This window comes from Heliangelus exortis, chromosome 23 (assembly GCF_036169615.1).
Source record: "Heliangelus exortis chromosome 23, bHelExo1.hap1, whole genome shotgun sequence".
In the NCBI taxonomy this organism is placed as follows: domain Eukaryota; kingdom Metazoa; phylum Chordata; class Aves; order Apodiformes; family Trochilidae; genus Heliangelus; species Heliangelus exortis.
Window position 1 is genome coordinate 4,846,938 of NC_092444.1, and position 20,945 is coordinate 4,867,882.

General features: G+C 39.3%; 1 protein-coding gene across 6 annotated transcripts in view; it reads right to left on the reverse strand.

The window, feature by feature from the left end:
* Positions 1–541: 541 nt before the first annotated feature.
* Positions 542–20,945, reverse strand: part of CLSTN1 (calsyntenin 1) — a 34,675-nt gene continuing 14,271 nt past the window's right edge. For 2 of the 6 annotated variants that reach the window (XM_071767245.1, XM_071767249.1), the window contains exons 3-19: positions 20,425–20,454; positions 18,776–18,971; positions 16,414–16,622; positions 15,323–15,472; positions 15,039–15,224; positions 13,912–14,160; positions 12,834–12,955; positions 11,490–11,652; positions 9,391–9,441; positions 7,777–7,934; positions 7,138–7,286; positions 6,456–6,682; positions 5,888–6,058; positions 5,197–5,342; positions 4,632–4,767; positions 3,816–4,000; positions 542–3,146 (exon numbers count right to left, since the gene is read on the reverse strand). In XM_071767245.1, coding sequence (XP_071623346.1) covers positions 2,952–3,146; positions 3,816–4,000; positions 4,632–4,767; positions 5,197–5,342; positions 5,888–6,058; positions 6,456–6,682; positions 7,138–7,286; positions 7,777–7,934; positions 9,391–9,441; positions 11,490–11,652; positions 12,834–12,955; positions 13,912–14,160; positions 15,039–15,224; positions 15,323–15,472; positions 16,414–16,622; positions 18,776–18,971; positions 20,425–20,454 — 2,723 coding nt within the window. In that variant the 3' untranslated portion in view covers positions 542–2,951. The remainder of the gene's footprint in view (positions 3,147–3,815; positions 4,001–4,631; positions 4,768–5,196; positions 5,343–5,887; positions 6,059–6,455; positions 6,683–7,137; positions 7,287–7,776; positions 7,935–9,390; positions 9,442–11,489; positions 11,653–12,833; positions 12,956–13,911; positions 14,161–15,038; positions 15,225–15,322; positions 15,473–16,413; positions 16,623–18,775; positions 18,972–20,424; positions 20,455–20,945) is intronic. The other 4 variants (XM_071767247.1, XM_071767251.1, XM_071767248.1 and 1 more) reach the window with 3 other exon arrangements.

The following is a 20,945-nucleotide window of genomic DNA, read 5'->3' on the forward strand; positions in this document are numbered from 1 at the left end:
CCTGAATGAAACTGGTGGCTAAACTGGGGAAGCAAAGAGCCCTTGACTCCAAATTTACAAAGCAGCAGCTCACCTGATAGTTGTCAGCAAGCTGAATGGTTGAAAAATCACTTTCAAAAATGGTACATTTTGCTCCAAGTAGCTTCTGGCTTTCCAAATATGCTCGTGATATCCCTTTCTAGTTCTATTTATTTAGAGATGTTCCTGTGATTATTTTTTTTACCTCTGTACAAACTGATTGTGCTTATTCTGTTGCCTTTGGAAAAAGAAATATTTTTTTAAGCCAAACTGTGGTTCTGTAAGAAGAGAATGTTTACATGTTTAACTTCAGTTGCTTTAGGTACATGTTTTGTAAGTCAAAAAAATAATAAAAAAGATTGAGAAACTGTACACACATGCTGACAAAGTTTTCTGTGCTGGAGAGATCAACAAACACAATATAAACACCCTCCCACTGCCACCAGCAGAGGCAAAAGTCACACACAGTAATGGAACTTGACTCAACTTTGTTCCAGTCAGGAAGAAATAAATACCAACAACCTTTAGAACCAGAAATTTATTGTAGCTTATAGACTTTCCAAACTGACCTGTTACCAATATACACATCTGAAAAGTTATACCCACAGTGGCTACAAACTGCATCAGGACGCTTACAACCTTTCAGTATTACCATTAAAATCATGATCAGTTTTGGTCTAAAATACAGCAGCTACAGCAACAGTATATGGAAGGATAAGTCTTCTACACATTAACACAGGACAACTGTCAGACATAAGTTAAGTTTCCCAGTTTACTTAAAACTAGCAGTTATATTACCACGTAAGTAGTCAAAACCATTTCCCCGTTTTAGAAATCTAAAATTTTACATAAAAAACAAAACAAAACAAAACAACCCCCCCCAAAAAAATGGTAAGCTAAGTGTGTGGGTTCTCTTCCCTGCTTCCAGGTCCACCTACTATTGTAAAAGGCACTCCACAGTCATGTGCTACCCCAGGTACAACCCCCAGCAGATCCCGTTACACACATCAAAAGGTGAGGTCTGCTCTGAAAATCAAAACTCCAGGAATGTTTAACTCAATCAATCCTTATCTTTTATCTCTTGGAATTATGACCCTTTGTCCCCCACCCTCTGGCTTGCTCGTGGCTCCACTCACCAGCCTGCTCCCAGCTGTGTGCTCTGGGCACCAGGAAGGCAGGCAGACTCCTGACAAAGATCAGAAACTGCAGCTGTGCTTACCGTGCTGAGGAGTGCATGGAGTCCTCACTGCCCTGTCACAAGCAAAACAAGCTACTCTTTAATCCACCTCCAAAGATCAGGTAAGCAGATACTCATTATTCAAGGCTCTGTGTAAGACCAAAAAAAAAAAAAAGTTAAATAAACAAGACCTGCCTCACAAAAACAAACCAGCACTCTCCACCATGGGGTCGTAACTTTTCGTACCTTTCAGCTATTTCTTTTAGAAAAAAGTCCTTTGCCATTCCAAGTTATAATTTTGGTCAGAAACAACCAAAATCATTAGGACTTGGAATAATAGACGTGTGATTCCCAAGGTTTTCTGATTGGATAATTGCTGCTATAGTTTGTTTTGTTTTTTTGTTTTTTTTTTTACTAGCAGGAAAACACAATTACTAAGTGTAAACAAAGGCTCAATACACCAACAGTCCAGGTTACTGTACAAGGGGCTACAGGGAATGACCAGGAGTGTGTTTAACAGAAACAGTATCAGCTCTGCCCCAAACCCTCCCACTACCCAATCAGAAAAACTGAACAGTCAAAAAAAAAAAGCCCTCAAAAAGCCCTCTCTATGGAGCCTGGTCACCAAGGTGCACAGGTACACAGGTCTCAGTTTCCAACATAACCACCAATCACCTAGATGGACAACCTGTCCTGCCAGCAGTGTGAACAGACCATGTCCTGAGGCAGCCTTGATATCGTGAACAGGAGCTGCAGCACCAGCACACTCAGCTGCCCACCATCCATGTAGTGTTTGTTTCCCAATAACTTAAAAGCCTCTAAGCCAAGGCTTAATTGGAGAAAGAAAAAAGAAAAACAAAAAAACCCCAATACAACTGTATTGCACAGGGCAGCTGAACCTCTGCAGAGGTTCCTAAAGCCTTTACAATTTCTTACAAGCTTGTCTGTTCCCTCTGCAAAAAGAAAGATTAAAGAAAAGAAAAATTAAAAACCAGAGTGGGGCATGAGCAACCATGGCAGTCAAGGGCAATGACACTGAATCACTGAAACATCTACACTAGAGAACTGTGCCCGTGCTCCTGCTGCAGTAGTATGAGATTTGTAATATTTCATGCTGCATGATTTGTAACTTTAGCATGTTTTAAACCCCAATCCCTGTTTTCACTACCACAAATGACGTAATTACATAATTCCAATATATTTACAAAATATTAAAAAGTCTGTTAATCTTCTACATATTAACCTCATTCTGCCACTTTACACATGCACTAGTTTGGGGGAAAAAATCAAAAGAAACCAACAGGCTGAAATGAGCAGCTTTACCCTTTGTCAACAAGCAATCTTTGCATCTTTTAGAAAGAGAAAAGGAACAAAGCTAAGTTTGTTTCACTGAGCAAAAAAAAAAAAAAAAGACAGTTCAGAAATTCATGTGCAATGGCTACAGATCTGTCGAGTCACTTAGCTGAGATGACAGGAAGAAAAAAAGTGCAAGGTGGTTCCTCACATAGCGTAAAAAAAATCCAGTCACCGAGGCATGGCTGAAGGATAAGAGGTGCTAACTACAGCTCTAGAAACAGCACCAGGAACTATCTGACAAAACACAAACACAGGGATGTCTGTGGGCTCAATCTACTGGCCAGAATGATATTTTTTTAAATTTTTTTTTTTTTAAAACACCATGAATCCTTGGTAACAATGGAGTGTATGACAGTGGAGTCTTCTAGAGCAGAAACAAAGACAAAGGGAACAGCTAGGATCAATAATTGAGGGTAGAGTCATCCCATTCCAGCTGTTGCTGTCTATTAACATTCTGTTGGTCCTCCTCCTGCTCTCCCTCTTCCTCCTCACTACTTTCAGACTCTGCACTGGTGATGTCATCTTCTTCTCCATCCTCACTTTCTTCTTCCTCTTCTTCTTCCTCCTCTTCACTGCTGTGTTGATCCTCGTAAGTCTGTTAAGACAGAAATGACCTATTAACACCATACTGGCCAAAATTTTTAATTTTTTAAAAGTCAGGCATGAGGCCTGAATACTGAGGAAGAGCTGCTGCAGATTCCTTACTCTTTTCAGCAGTGATTTGGCAAGCAAGAAAGAAAAAAGAAGAAACACTCTTTAGAATAGGTTGGTAACGTGGCTGTCAGCGCTGTCACTGAACAAACCAGTCCTGAAGTGTGATCCAGTTCTTGTAACTCTACTGGAACAGGATCTTTCAGTGGGGTCACACAAAGAGCATTAAGGTTGCACACATTTCTTCTTCCTTACATTCTAAAAATTCAGATGTCACCCACGGCAGAAGGAAACATGTTAAACACAGATGGTTTGGCAAGAAATCCTTGCAGCTTTGGAAAAAAAAAAGGACATGATTAAGATAGCATGCAGCATGAGGAACAGCAGGGTGGGACCCTGACCTGTAAATCCCAATTCCATGTCACTGAGCTATAACCCTGCAAGATCCCAAACACAACTGCTCATGGCATTTGTCACTTTGGTGCATGTGTTCAAAATTCACAGTTAGTGTCTCCATGTTCTGAGGTTGGTTTTGCTCTGCTACACTGTCCATGTACAACCACACCCGTTGCAGCTGGAAAAGAGGATTATTTTGTGAAGGACTGAGCTTTACCTCCATGGGGTTCACAGTGATGGTCAAAGCAGAGTCATCCCAGTCCATCTCATTTTCCTTTCCAGTGTCCTGGTCACGCATGGTTCTCTGGTGTGCAGCACGGATCCGGAACACTCCCAGAATGATCATAAACACCAGGAAACTGACACAAACAACAATCACAACAGTGGCTGTACTTGGAACAACTGCAACAAGAAAATAAGAGGAGTTTCTTAGATGATACTCTTGAAATGGCATCAGACAAACATTCCAGGGAGTTACACAGAGGCAGTTAACCCGAGACCACTTCAAAAGTCACTTGGAGAGTAAGAACTAAACCTTAGTTCCTGAAGTCTGATTACATCAATCTGAAGGACTGACAACATATGGAAAGCAGATTCCACCACACACACTCAGATTCCTCTCTAAAACACATGATTTTCTTCCTCTGACATCCTACACCCATGCCAAACTGATACAATTCAAAGTCACCACAAGAATAAGGCTGCAGTTCTCTGCCCTTATTCAGAATCCTGTCCCTGTTCTCAGACTTCTACCTGGGCCTCACAGCTCAAGGCTAGGACACTTCACATCTTTTAATATACACACACCACCACCAAAAGCTCTCCTGCAGGCAGGAAAAGGTGTTTCATAGATCTCCAGTAATCCACTCCTCCCTGCTTGGGCAATAGTAGAACAGGACCCAGTCACTGCTTGGACTTTTAGTCCAAGATATTGGTTAAAGCCCTGGGAAAAAACCCTCTCTGCAGCCAGAAGCCTCTGTGATGGTTTAACATCAATGAAAATACTTAAACTCCAGTGACTGAGAATCCTTACCTGAAAAGGGGTGAGGGTTAGCCAAGTTGTGCCCAGAGAGATCAACAAATGTGTGATGCACAGGATGGACAAACTGTGGCTGTGCAGCAATGTGATTAGCATGTTCAACTGGGTTAGCTGTGTGGATAACATTCACCTGGGAACAAAAAAAAGAGGGGTAAACTCCAGAAATGCATCAGTTTACTTCTGAGAAGAAAGAAAAATTTTACAGCATGAGAACACTCACGTTACATGAAGTATTATACAAGATAATACAAGTCTCTGGTAGCACTACTCTTCCTTTATTTGCCAGTCTTTTGCTAAATTCATAGTCTGTCTTTCCAGTTCTATCTTTTTGTCTGCACACTTCCCTTTGCCATACTATTTGGTCTACAACACAACAGTTTCAACTCTGTTTAGGCAACGTTATTTAAATCTGAATTGCAGGATTAAGAACACACTCATACATAAAATACAGCCTGAATGCACATATTTACTAATATTACAGGATGAAAATCAAAGTCAATAATTCATTAATTATCAGTTGAGGCAACAAATTCCCTCCTCCTGTGCTCAGGTCACATACCTCCACTTTAAACTCGTTGCTGACATAACGTCCATTGAGCTCAGAACAGACTAACTTGAACTTTCTGTCAAAGAGAGAAACTGTGTGCCAGTTCCTGTACCGTATCAAATGCAAAACTTCTTCATAACTTGCCATAGTATCAACCCCTGTGGAGACAAATAAACAAGTAAAACAATCACTTGGGTAAAAGACCAGTGCACCATCAGGTTCTTGACAAATATTACTACTCCTTTTTTCAGCAAATAAGTTTTCTTAGCTGACAGCTTTTCAGTCAGTAGAAAAAAGGTACCACCAGACAGAGGTGGCTCCACTGAAATTCTGTGGTTTGATTTTGTGATAAAATCCTAGGCCTAGTTAAGACTCCAAAAATCCCTTTAAAGACTTTCTTTTGAATACATTAAAATAATCTGAATATAAAATAGAAAGGAATGATCCATGCTCCTAGGCACAAGGAACACTTTTTTCTGGGGCAAAGTGTACTTCATTTCCACAGTCCAGAGGCAACCTGCAATTTAGGGCATGAGAGAACAGAAAGGAGGTTCTAGAATTATGTATTTTCTAGAAGGGTAACTTTCCACAGAAGAGCTTGAAATTCTAGTAAAATATGAAGCATCTGGAGTAGGTTTTACACACTGTTCTGTTATCACTATCTTCAGACCCCACAAAAAGACCAGCAGTAGGTAACCCCTACCTGTGATTATCATGCCCAGGTTGGAACTGCTCATTTCAATGCCTTTCTGCTGTAATCGTGTCATGTCAATCTCCAGGCTTTCTTGTTCCTGATTTAGCTCCTCTCCAAGCACAGTCACCTCACACGTATCCAGGTTATGCATGATCTCTTCAGATACCAAAGACTCTTGTACTAAACAGCAGGAAAAAAGCCAAAGAGGTGACAAGAGCACAGGAGCTATCAAATGTCACATGCAATCTCAACTCTTCTCCCAGAACAAATATTAAAATCTGGGGCTGAAGTGAACAGAGCAAGTATTCATGAAATAATGACTTTAACAAACCCAAACCCCAACATACAAACAAGGGATGGTTACATGAGCATAATGGCCTGGGCTTACTACCAGTTGATTTTTTTTCTTAGCTCAGCCCCAATACTTTCTCACAAAAGATTTACACCTGCTTTTCCCCTGCCCAATTCCGCATGAAAAGATAAATCCACATTTCTTTCCAAGAGGAAGATCCTCCAATTGTCATCACTGAACAAGGGGAGGGCAGGCAAGAGTCCTAAAAGCAGAAAAGGATGTTACCTGTAGGATCTTCATCTCCATCTCCCTCTGGCTCCACCTCCCTTGTGATGGTGCTGATTATGCGAAGCTCAGGGAAAAGGGCAACACCCTCAGAGCTCTCAAACTCTGAAGCCGAGCGGGCGAAATGGTTGATGCCACTGAGGCTGATTTTTGGTTCCTCTGGTTGCAAGACCATTACATAGCCCTCCACGGAAGGAATGGAGACACAGGCCTCTTCATTGAAACATCTATGAGAAGAGGTTTTGCAGTTGAGGAGGTTACTTGAGAAGGAGGCAGAGTAATTGCTTTATAAATTTTTAAAAAGCTCTCAGACCCAAGAGTCCTAGATAAATTCATCAGCTGCACTGGAAAGTAGGAATTCCCCACCAAGGGAGCAATCTTACAATTAATTTTTACTTACAGTTAACATTTGGCCCCATTTTCTATGCTATGACTAACAGCCACAGATAACACCTTTAATGAAGGCAGTGACACTGGAGCCATACTCACAGCATAGCCTTGAATTAAGTTCCTCCCTACTTACACACTCCTTACCATGTTCCCAGAAAGAATGCTGGTACAGAAAACATTTGCTGGTCTCAAATGCATGCTGGTTATGTACAAGCCTCTCATTTATCACAGCTGAGAGGCTGTTCAGGTTTCAGCACCACCCTGCAGAGATGCTTTCCCCACCAGGACATACTTGACCACACTGGTGATTTTAAGCCTCCGAATCCCAGGAGTTGGGAACTGGCGGGAATTGATGTAGGAAATGTGCTGCATGGCCTTGTCAACCCTCTCAATATCATCCCCTTCTAAGGTCAGTGTTGACTGGCTCGGGTTCATGTGGATCTGAAAAGGGAGAAAAAACAAATATGAGAATACTCAAACATGAGCTGGTGTTCAAAACTGGAAGTTGAGCACTGCTCAGCCTGGTACACCCTAGGATAATGACACCTGTGTTCAAAGCAATGAGGCCATTATTTACTGGCCTTCTAGTACAGTCTAACTTCCCTATTCACTTCCTTTTTCCTAATATTTTTAGTGTTTAATTCTTTAAGTCTCATTCTGCTAAGCTGCTTGTTAAGAATATCTTGTATTAGACCACCTGGTATAACTGGTAAGACTGAGAGGCTTACAAATATGGAATTTCTCTTCAAGACTTAAAGAGAACACAATAACTCTCATTCTTAACCTCAACTCTTCTATAAGATTTCCTAGATTTCATGCAGTTTTAATGCCACAATAGCTTGTTTTCTTTGGGACAGCCCTACTAACTGCCAGCAAAACCTGTAACTCTTTCAGCAAAGCAACAGAGGTGCTCCCCTTTGTGCAACTTTACCTTCACACCTTTGCCAACACCATCAGCCATTTGCAAATCCAGTCCCTCTTTGCAAGTATACAGGCAATCTATCACCTTCTTGTTTTCCAGTTTACCAGAACGAATCATCAAACCTGCCAGATTGCCTCGGAAAAACTGAGCCATCTGGAGTTCACCACCTTCATAAAGGGAGGGAAAAAAAAAATAAAAAAATCTTTCAATGTTTTAATTCTTCTCACTTTTTGTTTTCTTCTGTAAAACAACGAATGTGCCTTCTGGTACCACAAAGTATGTACATGCAGGTTAGTTTTTATCCATTCTGGGTGTTAACCTTGTGATTATGTTCAAGCATAAAGAAAGAATTCAGCAGTTCATCATGCACATGGCCTTCCAAACAGGTGTGGCCATCTTGAACTGTGAAACTCAGGCTAATATTTCCATAACAAACATTTCAAAAGAAATGGCCCATACAGCGAGGTGGTGATCTGCAGAAATGGAAGACAGAGCCAATGGGATGAGCTATGAAACCTCAGTCTTCATGTGGAGCATCCTGCCCCTAGATGTGAGCTACTTAAACATCATCACAGGCTCTCTTTACATTCAAAGGATGGAAAATAGACAAAGTGATTCTGCTCACTCTGGAAAAGGTGTCTAAGGGTTAACTGCTCCCCTCTCTAAACATTTCTTCTCTGTATGGACTCAAATGAGTAGTTTAAACTCAGGAAACTCATTTTTAGGTATCTAAGTGAAGTCTGATGAATTGCAACCCAATAAACTTCTAATTGCTTAGGGTTTTTTTTTCAAAGATGACATCATGATGCTCACCCAGTCCCATCTTGCTAAATAACAGGGGCCACAGTTCAGATCATTCCAGGAATCCTTAAACTTTACAGGAAGAGTATGTATAATGGATACATTCTTAGAAACATCCATTAATTTTAAGTGTCTCAGCTAAAGACAGAAAATTCACCAGTCTATCACTAAGGACTTCTAAGAAAAGAAACCCTGTAGCCAACCTGAAATACTGGGTAGCCCAAGATTTTACACAAATTCACTGCAATTAGAACTTGATATCTATTTCTGATCAACTGAGTATCCACTGTAAATTACAGCTCTTTAAGGTAAATACAAGAAACCTGATCTAAATATGAAATCAGGCTTACTTTGAGTGGGGAGCAGAGCTACCTGAATCCCAGAGGTTCCTCCCAACTTACTGAGTAAATCCATGATACACACACACATACCTAACATACATTTATATATATTTTTATAGGATGAGGAGCATTTATGTTTTAATAAAACTGGATTAAGGAAATGATAGCTGGTAACTTTACATCAGCAACTTCTCTTACACCACTTTACCACCATCACAATTGTTGCAGATTTATACATGGATGTGCACTTGGATGCAACCAAACAAAACACGACCAAAAACCAAAAATAAAGCAAAAAAAGAAAATAATATCAGCTGATGAAGCTCTGGAAATAGCAGCACAATGAAGAACCAAGCCTAGGAGAGGATTACGTGAAGGTCAATGGCCCGAACGCAATGTCTGCATTTCATGCTGTGTGCAAGATGAAGCAATGTCTTGGCTTAAAAATGAAATAAAACAGTAGGGAAAAAACTCCAGCAACCTGCAGAGGTCTCAGGCACAGTTTCATTGTCATTTTCATTTCCTGTATATTCTGTAGAAAAGCAAGACAAAGAATAGGACAATAGGGAAAGGAGCAAGTAGTTACAATTTGGCAAACTCTCTTAGCACAGAAAATACACAGCAGCACTTGCCCAAAAAAAGTCTGGTTTTACTCAACCCAGCTTCTCAAGGATTACAAGTTCTTTGAAACAAGAATTAGCTGCAATGCAGGGAAGAAGCATCACTCTGCTGTTACAAGAACATAACACTCATAACAAGACAACCTGAAGAGCCTGACACAGGAGCTGCCTCTAAACAGTCACAGCTCCTGCCAGTCAAGCTCACACCAACCACTATCAGCAAGGAGACAGAAATCTATCTGCCTCCATTTATTTTTTCCTCTCTCAACTACTGAAAGAGAAATTAATAATAAGATTTACTCTATCAGCAAATCACCAAAAGATATTAAATGTTGATTAAAAGGAAGCTGTTATCAACCCAGTTTTTTTATTCTCATAATGACAGCATCGTATGTTTGAAGCAGTCATTTTATCAGATGGAAGTGTCCAAGAGAAGCACCAAAAATTGAAAGTTTCTAACCTTTTAAAAGAAGTGTAAAATCTCTCTCTCTGTAGAGGTGAGCTGTGTGTAAGACTTAGAGCATTCTGTTTTATTTTAAAATCTTGGTAAGCCATAGAAGATGGCCTTAAGCACTAACAACTCTCCTTTGGCATACTTTCTCCCAAAAACCCAAACCCCTGAAATTGAGGATTTGGAGGAATTTTAAAAAGATAGCATCTAAAATTTTGTATTCCAGACTTCTAATGCTCCTGTTTCAGTCTGCTGGCATTAAAAAGAAAATTCACCTCAGAAATTAAAGAATCATACAGTGGTGCCAATATGAAAGCACAGGACTTAACTAAATGTATATGCTTTTGTTATATACATATATGGACAATCCATACACTGAGCTGGAACAGAGTTTCCAACCTCCAGTGTCTTGAAAATGAGCCACTATAGCTTCCTTTTGAGCTACAAGAGTTAGCTGGAAAGTCACAACAGAATGAGATGAATTATGAAGAAAATAACTGACTCAAAGGAAGGGACAGTGAAACCAGAATGAATTTAGCACTGAAAAAACATCAATACTGAAAGACAGTGAACTTGTCACAAAGAGTAAATTTGATGGAGAGGATATTTTGATAATTTAACCTTCATCACACTTAAAAGTCTTAAAACTCAAAGAGACAAGAGACATGGTAAGACATAAGTTCATGATTCACAAGCTACTTCTGTGCATTAATGCAGACTGCAACTACAGTCCCTATTCTGCACTACCATAAAACATGAAAGATTTAAGACTGTTTGATCTCTGACCACTTATACCAGTCAGGGTGTAATTTAATCAGCAAACAAACGTTTCAATTCAGGACTGTGAAGTAAGATCTTTGTTGCAAAGATCCCTGGTCATCAGACTCCATGTTCAGATGCATTCTTCTTTTTCTCAAGCTTTGAAGAGCAAGTTTCCTATGTACTAAAGCACATGAACTGACATTTTACAGCTTGCAGAATACCACAGTCTGCAGTTTTAAGCCATAGTCTGCATAAAGCAGTTGCTTCCTAAGTTTATTTTTATAAGCAGAAATGGTAAATATGTCAGAGACAGCATCACTGAGTTGCTCAGCTGAATTATCTGTTGGTTCCATTTATGAGAATACTTTTTCTACAATGCTTTTCAACCCACTTGAAATTAAGTACTCTGCTTGGTAATGTGATGGATATGCTGTACTCTTACAACTGCTATTAAAAATAAGTCATCTAGATTTCCATGGTTACCACAAAAATCTCTTGGCTGGAATGCTTCTTGGGGAGTAGCATCAAATTTCAAACCCACCTGCAGCCAATGAGCAAAAAAACACTCATGAAAAAAATAACTGAAAAAGGAAATATGTGATATTAGCCAGGAGCAATACAAACTGCAAAAGACAGAACAAGTTATCTGTCACACACTGAAAAGATTTGCTACATACTTTTAGGCTAACCACAAAGATTTCATTGAAAAGCCATAAATTAAAAGCATTAAAAATTGCAAATAGTTACCTTGCCAACATGCTCCAACTACTAGCTGTGTTTCTATCTTTGAAGGATGAAGTGGGTAATCTTCAGTCACTGGGAAAGGATCATATGAAACACCATCTACATACAGAGTTACTGCAGGAAATTCAACATTGAGGACATAATGATGCCACTCTTTGTCACAGACCTGAGTAAAGAAAGTTTTAAAAATTCTACTTTATTATTTTTTTTACTTGCAGTGGAGTAACTGATCTGAGGCACATTTTGCATATGTAGACCTGCAGATATATTGACAACCTTTAAGCCTGAGGGACTGTTCAGAGAAAGACAAGACCATTTTGAACAGAAAAAAAGCCTTCCACGATAGAATTATCTATGGAGAAAGCTGATTGGTTTTTGAAAAGTAACAATCTTCCCATAAGGAAATATATAGGTATTTTACCATTAAACAGTACACACTGCCCTGCAATGGAAACAGGACACAGCTGTGTGAGAGAGTAACTGGCAAAACAGACCTGTGACAGTCACCAATGCAACTAAAAAGAGCCTTCCTAAATTTACAGATATCCAGCTTCATTTTATCATTCAGAACCAGACAGCTGGAAAAGCACAGAAAATATTTAATCCCTTCTGTCTCACTCTTCCTGATCATAAACAACATAAATCCATAAAGTTCTGCAGACCTTAGTAGAGCCAATGTGAAGATTAGTTATCACAGCCTTCACTTTCAAATCTAAAACAATTAAGAACACATGACTGAAAGAATACAGGCAGCTCTTCTCTCTAAATAGGAAGCAGAAAGTACCTGCAGCCCTTGGAGGCCAATTAACTCTATTTTTATGAAGCAAAATCTAAAGAAGAAAGCCAATTCATAGCTACTGGTCACTATGTATAAAAAGTCAGTCACAATTTTTATTTCAGTGTATAAAAGGATTAAGAAGGTAAGTTCTTCTGTTATCCTCTTAACACTCTGAGCTGCAAAAATGTCACATGCTCAGAAATACTTTAATGCTATAAACAAACTGGAATAGATCCTGTTTTCTCACGCACGTTTTCTTACAGTGCACATAGTAAAGAAAACTGATAACACAGCTGGAAGACTGACATGTTTTCACATATAAATTCACATTTTACTACTTCTCAGGACTTATACTTTATTTCCTGAGTATCCCATTCAGGACTAAGAGGTTTGCTGAATATCTCTGACACTTGATCCCAGACTAAGTATTACTGGGTGCTATAAAACGTGACGCCGGGAGACTGGATTTTGCAAAAAGTATTAAGTAATAATTATACTATGAGGGACCTCAGCATCCAATGGTTTTATCTGCATTCTAACAGCTTCCCAACTGTCTTTTCTGAACTTACTTGATTGAGTTTCCAGTGAAATTCAGCAGGTTTGTATGTTTTTCCCTCTGAAGGGTCTTGGCGGAAAAGGAAAACGAGTCGGCAGTTGTGCACGTAGAGCGTGTAGTGGTGCCTGTTCATGTCTGCACAAGAGTTGGAATTAACATGATTATTTCCTGTAAACCTTAAGAGCTCCACAAAATTCACCTGTTCTAGAATTTCATCCATAAATCACCAAGTAACTGATAGGAAGAAACAAATGTAGAAGTAAATCAGGCATGGTAAGAGAAATGGGAAATGTTTGCAATAGGAGTTAGGACAAAAATTCTTCAGCAATCCATGAGTAAGACACTAAATGCTTTTAGAATGCCACAAATACTGCTAGATCTTCCTTATTTTCAAATAAAATTTAATTCAGTTAGGGTGAGGGCTGCTGAATTTGCTCTATAGGCAGCATAGTTTCCTTTGAAAAACCTAGCAGCATTTTAAATAAAGGATCTTTCTAATACACTGAACAAATCCACTGCTCCAGCTAAAAGCCAAGAATTCTTTTACCCCCATTAGGCAACATTTGTGGCAACAGGGTTACCAAATTTCCTTCTTATTAATAGCATCTTCAAATTGTTTGTGTCTGTAGCAGTCACAGAGAGTGGAATTACGCACAGGGTAGAAAAAAAACATCAGTGGAGAAAGAGAAATTATCTTTTCCTAGAAAAGAAAGCTACAGCAGCACACGCTGTCACTAAACCTGATACATGTACAAATCCTTTTAGGCAGCATCAAGAATAAAGCTGTCTTTGGAGATGCAAATCAAGACTGCATTGCCAGAATAAGTCATCTCCCACAGCAAACAGAAAAACATAATATGAACTGAAATAGAAAACCAAGGCTGCCTCATTTGAAACTGAAATTAGATAATCCAAAGCCTTACTCCATAGGTAAGGACAATAAGGAGGGGCTTTTGCAGTCCATTTCACTTCCAAGAAAAACCTAACCTAGAGAAAAAACTCAGTGTTCATTCCCCCATGTTGCACAGCATATAAAAACAAAGAAACAAACCCCAACAACGAGCCAGGTTATACCTGAAGTAATGACAAACCTGTCTTGTCTGAATTGCACAGAATTGTCTCTTTTTCTTTGGTCCCAGGTGCATGCCTCATCCATACTGAAATCATGAAGGGCTCTTTCAGATTGACTGTGACAACACCATCTGGAATCTTCACAGCTTGGGTGCCATTAAATTCAAAGACTTGGTCACTGTCATGACCATTATCAGTAGGAAGTCCTATTGTCCAGTTAGCAGCACTACTTGGAGGGGGAAGCAGCTCAACTGTGCCAGAAGCAGCACCTACAATAAGAATGTTCCAGTGAAAAAAATGCAGAAATTAAAAAGATCACAGCTTGTTTCAAAGCAAACTCTTTCTGAGCACTGATGTTGCAGCACCAACTGCCAGGATTATGCTCTGCCATCACACCTCAAGCAAGTTTCCTTCTAAATAATGTGGCACTAACAACAGGCAGCTAATAGCACCAGGACATCCATAAATTTAACTTCTGGGTAGACAACTAATCTCATTGAAATTGGTTTGCTTACTATCTCTACAGCTGTAGAACCTTATTTTGCCTCTTATCTCAGGAACATTAATACCATTTATCCCTCAGGCCTATGACCATCATGCTTTTCTAGACACCACAGTAGCTGTAGGACTAACATCCAGCCAGTTGGAGAAGGCTGCATAAGCATCCCCTCCCAGATCAGTGTCTGATAATGCAGTCAGGAGCAATCACACCCAGGAGGTCCTCAGCTTGCTTTTTGTCCCCACTTCAAGCCTAAATCATTAATGTCATACTGACCTAATCAGGGAATAGCTTAGGAATTGCCATCCATGGTGCTTAAAAAAATAGAGGCTTTAATGTCAATACCCTTGTACATCTATAACATCCTTTTAGCTCCTGAACATGAACTTCATGTAAGGGAAATCATTAGTCTGTGGAAGCTAGTGGAGAGGCAGAAGAAAAGGATTCTTTACTGCGTTTGAGAATTATTTTAGAAGTCACCTTGAGGCAATTTCATGCCTTTTATTGCCTGCTAGGCAAAAAGTTGAAGAAAACTTCATGCAAATGAAGCCTCTATCCACTTACCTATTTGTGGTCTGACCTAATATTTAAAGAAAAGTGAATAAGCAAGAGAGAGAGACCTCTCTGCTTGAACAAAAGCATTCTTACCACAGAGTCTGTGGATGGATTTCTCAGAGTAGGTGTCTCTGTCACAGCCTTTACCAATATGATTGGTTTCTAGTTCAACTGTTGCTTGAATTGAGGTTATTGGCTCATCACAAGTCTCCAGTCTCATTCCAGGGAAGAGAGCCAAGGAACCAGTACCAGGCTCATATTCAATCCTCTTGCTCCACCCTGTACATTTACCCAGGGAAACAATATGTAAAACCTCTCATGGGTGACTGAACACAGTAACAAATGCTAAAAGCAGATAGGAAGGAGCTCAAACCCACCTTGCCAGCCAGGCTTGCATGTAGGCTTAATGCTAATTTTAACCAACACATCCTCAGCAGCTCTCTTCTTCCCACAGTCATATGCTGTTACTGTCAGTTTATACTGATGTTCTTTACCATAGCTCAGCTTTTCTGTGTTTTTTATATAACCTGACACACAAGAAAGAAAAAGCAATAATCAGACCTCATTTCTGAGGGCCACTGTTACATGGAATGCATCCAGAAACCACCTATGTACTTCATGCAGTACCAAGACTTTAACAGAGACAACTGCAAGTGAGTTAGCCTTTCACTATTTGAGTTTCCAATGCCAGACATCAGGCCCAGGTACTTAAACATTACATAAATCCAGCTATGAGCACACAGGCACATACTTATCAGGCTCTTAATATTGTATTATATTACTCAAAGTGTAACTGTTCACAGTGCTAACTGATAATTGTTTGGCACGTGTCAGGATTCTCTCTTTTTTTTTTTTAATTTGTACACCCATGAAAATTATCCATTGGCAATCTGGATCCCCAAAAACTCAAACTAAAGCACACTAAAAGCTGTCACACTTTGCTTAACCAGCTTGCTTGCACCCCTAGAAGTAGTCTGTATGTTTGGAAGGGTTCACAGATCACCAGCAGAAAAGAAACTGCCTAAACTAATCACTACACTTCAAAACCAATAACCATGGCACAGTAGTCTCCAGGGCATCTCAAATGTGACAAGCACACACATAGAATCCCATTTTTTGAAGCTAATTAGCAAAAGCTATTCTAGCACAGGATAAAAAACTGAAGGAGGAAAAGATCTTACCAGGAGCAGCTTTAAAACATAATACTATATTTTCTTTATTTTGAAAAGCATTTTGCAAGAAACAACACACTTGCAACAGACCATCTGCTCCTTACATCAGCAGACAGCACATGGTCCTGGCACTGAAAGCTCTCTCACTTCTCATCATTGATTCTAACTGTGAAAGTTCATCATTTAATGATGTTGTAAGGAAAGAGGTTTGCTGTAGTTTCATGCTGACCAGTTTGAAGTACTCTTAGGGCAGCAAATTACAGTAATTCCCACTCCACCCTGCACTGTATCCTTACCATCTTTGTCAATAGCAAAAGGTACATCTGGAGTTACAATTTCATAATTGCAGATCTGGCTGAACTGAGGTGAACAATCAGCATCCACTGCCTCCACTTTCAGGATGTTGTCATATCTCTTCCCTTCAATAACTGTTGCCTTGTAGGACTTCTCTTTGAACACAGGAGCATACTCGTTCACATCGTTCACCTGAATGTGCACTGTTGCTCTGGGAAGAAAATGGAAAGGTCAGTTGCCAAAATATTCCAAAAATCCCATTCAGGAATCTGGTAAAACAGACAGAGCTGTCCTTCAGAATGGAAGCTCCCTGAAAAAAGGGAGCAGACACTCAGACAATCTCATCTATCCCAACTAGGAAAGCAGTGGATATTTTTCCAGTGCTTGAACGTAGTGTTGGGTGATTACTTCTTAGTGCTGTTTATTTGCAAATAAAACTCAAATCCTTCTGTTACAACTATTAAATTGCTGCAATTTTACAGAAATACAAGGAAGCAGAGCTGTGACAAAACAGGCTTTCACTTCTGTTAAAACAGTGCAATCCCTTCAAGTGCTTCCCTGCTGACAGAGGATTTGATGCAAAAGCCCAATTTTTATTTCATGGGCACAAAACTGACAGTAAAGACTGAGGCTAAGAACTCAGCCAAGTGCATTTTATTGGCTTCTTTTTGGTAATAAAGTACTGAGCTGTATCAGTCAGGGAAAATTGGTTTATTTCTTGGATGTAGGAATGGGAGATCAGACAATTTCAATGGAAGAATCACAGAAGTGGAAGCTGGATAATCCTAAAAAGGGACTTGAATTCTGTCCTTCCATCCTTATCAAGGACTGGTGGTGTACACAGAACAGGAAAATAACACAGTTTCTCTCAGTGACCAAGGAGAAAAGGTGAATAGCAAAAAGTATCTGGAATGTAAATGAATACCAGCTTCAATCACTACAGTCCTTCCATAAAAGCAGAAGTTTTCTTTTGTTAAGAAAAAAGAAAAAAAAATCTTCAGGGTTTTATTTTATCCTTTGTGCTAAACAAATGCCACCAAAAAAATGGTCTTCTGTACCACACACACTTCCTGTTCCTCACTTTAAGAGCTAAACTTCAAGATGGTTAAAAAGCCACAAAACCAAAACAAAACCCAGGCAAACAACAAAAAACCCCACAAAAAACAACCAAAAAGCCCACAGACAAACCAAGAACCAAAAAAACAAATAAACAATTAAAAAACAAACAAACAAACCCAACAAAAAAACCACCGTGGTTTGTAGGCACAAATCTTGGAAAACAAGATTTTTGTGGGGAAAAAAGAGCTGCAGAGTAGGCTGCTAGCTCTGCACTGCTTCATTACAAAGCCATGAATCTGGAAAACCATCATTTTTCCTACCCCCATCAAAAGAAAATTTATATCTTGATCAACCAACACAGGTAGAAAAACACAGAGAAGTTCTGCAGTGCAGAGGAGGAACTGTACACTACCAAACTGAACAAAGAATATAACTGCAACCCACCCAACAAAACATTTGTTGCCATCTTCCTCTTTGAAATCTTTCTTCAAAAGACAAATTGAATATCAAATGGAGTTTAAGGGCACATCCAATTTCTGTCAGTGTAACCCTCAAGGAGACAACATTCTGCTGCCTATTTGAAGCCTACAGCTGCAGAGTAACAAGGTTGTGTTTGTCACCAAGATAACTGCTTCCAGTCTATTCCTCATCTTATTTATGCCCTTATTTTCCTGACACAAACAGGAATCCACCACATGCTCCACAGATGTTTACACCAGGGTGTTAAACAGTTATTCTCAAGTGGATTTGCCAGAGAGCATTTTATATTGTGGTTTTGTCTTTAGATAATGATTAAAGTTTGCTTTGTTCCCATCCTTTAATCTAGGCAGAAATTAATCTTATGCTATTGATCTTGGGTTTGATTTTTTTTTTTGATTTTTTTTTTTTTGTGAGGCTGTCTGGAACTATGTATTCTTTTCTGTTTTGTCAACTTTATAAGAGATTGACTTCTTGAACCATTTTCTAGGTTTAAGAAAGTGAATTCTGAAACCACGTCCAAGCTTGGACTTTGCAAATTCTTAATATCAAGCCAGATTTTCACTGCCTCAACAGTTTTCCTGCTTTTATCCCCACAGTTTTCTAGTGTGAATTCAAACACATTGAGGGATTAAAGAGCATCATCTGGAACACAGCTAAAGAGGTGTCAAAACAGTTCATGTCCATTTTGCTACTATTTATATTACCATTATATGAAAGTATTCACACTTGGTTTGCATTTACTCCCAACACACAGAGCATAAATCACCAGGAGCAGGAGACTGCTCGGAACCAAACTTCCCCTCAGCCCACCACGGATTTCCTTACTTGTGGGATTTTTTGGCATTGACTCCATCTGGTCCCTTCCCACAGTCATAGGCTTGGATGGTGAAGGTGTAGTCCTTCTGGAGCTCACAGTCCAACTTCTCCTTCGAGCGGATTATTCCCTCCCCAGTGGATTTATCCACTACCACTGCTTCAAAGGGAACATTCTGCCCATGAATTTTAAAGCCACAAATCTCACCTACAGATTCAAAGGAAGACAAGTTAGAGCTACTCCAACTTCTCACAGGTTTTGTTTTTTTTTTTTCTAAAGCAAACGACCAAATATTTTGCAGCCAAGGGTTTGTGAGGGTCTGTGGACAAAGCAAGAGCGCTGTGCTTTAAAAATGGGTGATTTCTGGGCACTTTAGTAAAAAGAAGCATAGGTCTGCCTTCCAAGCAACTTGTTTACTTTGCATCCATTCATGCAGGAATACAGAAGAGAAAAAGAGAAATGTAGACAGGCATTTCACAGGAGTACTTGAGATAGCTCTAGGGTAAGAGTAGATCTTAGGAGAGCACACAGCCAAGGCCACTGGTAGTGTCTTCTATGCCAAGCTACTGGGAATAGCTGGGCAGCTTGTTTATTTTGACCAGAGCAAAAGGTTAAAGTGCACAGTTACAAGTCAAGGGGTGAAAAAAGCTTCAAGTACAGGTTCAGCACCAAAATTACAGAAATTCTGTCACCAGATCAAAGGACAAAGTCTTCCTGTGCAATGTACCTGGCTAAAATTAGGGAATCAAAACAAACTACTGAATGAGAAAGGTAGAAATACCAACTTCTCAGGCATCCATTTCAACTGCTACCTACTAACATGGAGCAAATGTGGCAGTCAAGGAAGCTCTAGCATGGAATGACTTGTAAGCTTTCCTTTCCAACTCTTTGTCCTGACAAACTTGTAAGAAAAGTCCCCAGTACATTATTTAAAAACAGATCTAAGCCTAAGGTTACACCACAAGAGCTCTTGCTGGGACAGTGTGTCAGCAGCTTATGGGAAGTGAGCCAGACACACCTGGCTGTGCTAACAAAAACCACTCAATAAACAGTTTAATCACCTACACTGTGTTTTTACCTGTAGCACTCATTAGGTTTGGGAGGTGATTTTCTTACAACAATACAAAACATGATTTTGCTATTATAGTTGCAGTGGTATCATAGTACCAAGAGTGCACTGCTACTGTAAACATGTCTACAGGTGTTAAAAAAAGGGATTTGATTCCAATTTTAAACTACTGGAGGAGGCACTGAAGGAAGGGTACTGCAGGGAAGGTGTTACAATGCTTCAAGAGTTAAATATTACTTTAAAAAGCATATGAAAAAAATTAAGATGTCCCAAAGAAGTAAAGTATCAGTGAAAATACCAGAAAAGTCTCCTTTAACTCCTTCAGTGTCCACACAATATACAATAATCCCAAATGGTTCAAATGGATGTCTGATTTACAGATATTTCTAACCAAGGGCTTGGTTACACAACAGATTTTAATAAATATATTTTAAAGTAAAAAAACCAAACCAAAACAAAAAAACACAACTGGGAGAATAAATGGGACAAAAGAGCATGACAGGATCTTCTGTTTAAGTGCTGATTCCCCATTTCATAACCAAAGTTAGTAGGTTAATATTCATAAAAGGGATAGAAAGAACCCTTTATCACCTTCTTTGGTGACTGTCACCTCAAAACTCTCTAAAGGGAGAAAAAATAAACCCAAGTCAGTAACAGGAAAGATTGAAAGGGAGCAAATAAGGAAAAGGCAAAGATGCACACATTACACAGAAAAGCTTTGGAAAAACTGTTTTAAAATTCCAGTGGTGATTTGCTATTATTTGTTACAATTTTAGATTTTTAGTTCTGTTATGATTTAACCTTTTAACTCCAGGTTGTCATTTGCAGAATTTTGAAATATTTAATAAGTTTATCAAAAGGCTCTTCTTTTTTTTTTTTCTTTTTCTTTTTTTTTTAACAATACCATCTGCTAAACAAAAGGTATTTTCAAAATTCCATGCTGATGAAGACCTATCCATGTTCTTCACTCCCTGGGCAATCATAATTTGCTAACCCTATAATCTACCACCTTCTACATATCATTCAATAAATCAATTTTTTTTTCTGATTGCTGTCATCTTACACCTGAATTCCAGTCCAACAAAGCAGACCTGTGCCCTTAGATTAATTTC